The sequence below is a fragment of the Dichomitus squalens genome (assembly GCF_000275845.1).
Source record: "Dichomitus squalens LYAD-421 SS1 unplaced genomic scaffold DICSQscaffold_48, whole genome shotgun sequence".
Taxonomy (NCBI): Eukaryota; Fungi; Basidiomycota; class Agaricomycetes; order Polyporales; family Polyporaceae; genus Dichomitus; species Dichomitus squalens.
The window spans coordinates 168,058-169,870 of record NW_006766930.1 but is presented as its reverse complement, the minus strand read 5'-3'; the positions used below and the strand labels follow the sequence as shown (position 1 = coordinate 169,870).

Here is a 1,813-nt window from a genome sequence, read left to right as displayed (position 1 = left end):
GGTAGCCCTCAGGCGAAGGGACAGGCAGCTTGCCTTTGAGGTCTGTGTGGACCAGGGCGACACGAACAAACCTCCGGGAGGCGAAACGAGGGATGGGGTGGCGATTTAGCTTGCCAGCAAGGCATGGCTCTGTTGGAGTCGGTGCTGTAGCGCCGTCGATTTTAATCGCACCAAGTCCCGCATTGCGCCATACATAGTTCGCGCTGTCCGCTATCTACGGTAATTTTCGTATAGTCACAACTCTCGTTTCCATACAGATACCGCATTTCTTTCACTAGTAGTCTCCATTTCTATAGATCTGACTGCACTCTAGAATAGTGTCTACCTTACGCACTTCTGGTCCGTTTGGCGCCATTCCAGCGCCACGTAGTGTATGGTCGTGTTAGCTAGTTCCCACGCGCTCTGTGCGCCGTCATCTGCGCCTTAGTCGACTCTGCAGTCCTTAAGACTTACAGAGCTCGACTTAGGTGTGTAGCACAGTTTCCTTGCAATGAGAAGACTTACAGAGCTCGACTTAGGCCATTGTGACCCCTCTGAGGCCCACTGCAGCCAACAGGCTCGCAGATGGGGCTGGGTGGACGCTTGGAGCGGATGGTGAGGCCCTGAACGAGGTCCTTTCGAATTATGGAGCGGAGATCGTCTAGATTGACGTGCGAGCAACGTCTGTGCCAAAGATCGAGGTCCTCCTCGCAAGCGGTGGAGGCAGAGAGCACATTCTTCGGCTGAGCAATGGTATGGCCTAGGAGGTAGCCTCTGTTGTGCTCGTCGACCTTGGCCTCGAAGCGCAACTCGCCCTGGTGATAGAACAGCACAGAGGCGGCCTGTAACTCGACAGTGTAGCCCTTTTGGCGAGTGAGGTGAAACACAGACAGTAGATTGCTTCCAAGCGCAGGTACATGAAGGACATCGTGCAGAACGACAGCAGGGGGTAAAACGCCGCCTCTAGACGCAGGTTGAAACACTACAGACCCCAATCCAGCCGAGTAGACAATGTGCGAGTTGGCGAGTCGAATGGGGACATTGTGGGGTGAGTAGGAGCGAAACCAGTGGCGGTGTGGTGTCATGTGTGCAGATGCACCTGTGTCGGTGTTCCAGTTAGCAGCAGCAGGCGAAGCGAGCCAGGTAGAGCGATCTGCTGAAGAGGAGAGGGCAAGAGCGCAACCAGCACTCACAGTGGCCGCACCAGCGGACTCCTGGGGTGTCCCCTGTGTCCTGGATGTGTCGTTCGAAGCCTGGGACGCCTCCTGCTTGTTTCTGGACTTGTTGGAGCGATACTGTGAGCGTTGAGCAGCACGTTCTTTCGCTTTGACACTGGCATCGCGTTTAGCGTAGCACTGGTCCTCGGAATGGCCAGATCGACTGCAGAAGGTGCAGGAGAGCGATGTGGCGGCATTAGAGAGGGCAGGGACGGGTGGGGACGCTCCAGGCTGATTTTCGAGCGAAACAAAGATGTCCTGAAGCTTGTCAAGGGTGAGGGAGTCGTCCAGGAGCAGGGTGTGGCGTAGGGAGGTGTATTCAACAGGCAGGGCGCGAATTAGAGCCATAAGGACAAGCTCATCGTCGAGTTGGGTGATGGTGAAGCTGGGAGGGCGTAGGGCGAGCATGTCGGACTTGAGCTGGATAGCTCGAGTGGCCAGGGAGGATAGGGACTCGTCTTCTGCCTTGGAAAGGCTGAGGAGGGCATTGTAGGTGTTGAACCTCGTACCTGGTCGCTTCTGCATGTGAACAGCCTCCAGCTTCGCCCACATAGCCTGAGGATCATCCCTGATTGCCTCCAGATGCGTCTGCTGCTCCCTCTCCACACAACTCCAAA

At 56.1% G+C, this 1,813-nt stretch overlaps 1 protein-coding gene across 1 annotated transcript; it reads right to left on the bottom strand.

Moving 5' to 3' along the window:
• Position 1: 1 nt before the first annotated feature.
• DICSQDRAFT_12682 (uncharacterized protein) lies at positions 2-806 on the bottom strand (the record flags this gene model as incomplete). Its single annotated transcript, XM_007369392.1, has 2 exons — positions 2-127; positions 555-806. Coding segments are annotated over 2 exons (378 nt in total), but the record flags the coding sequence as incomplete, so codon positions are not given.
• Between the last annotated feature and the right edge of the window lie 1,007 nt (positions 807-1,813).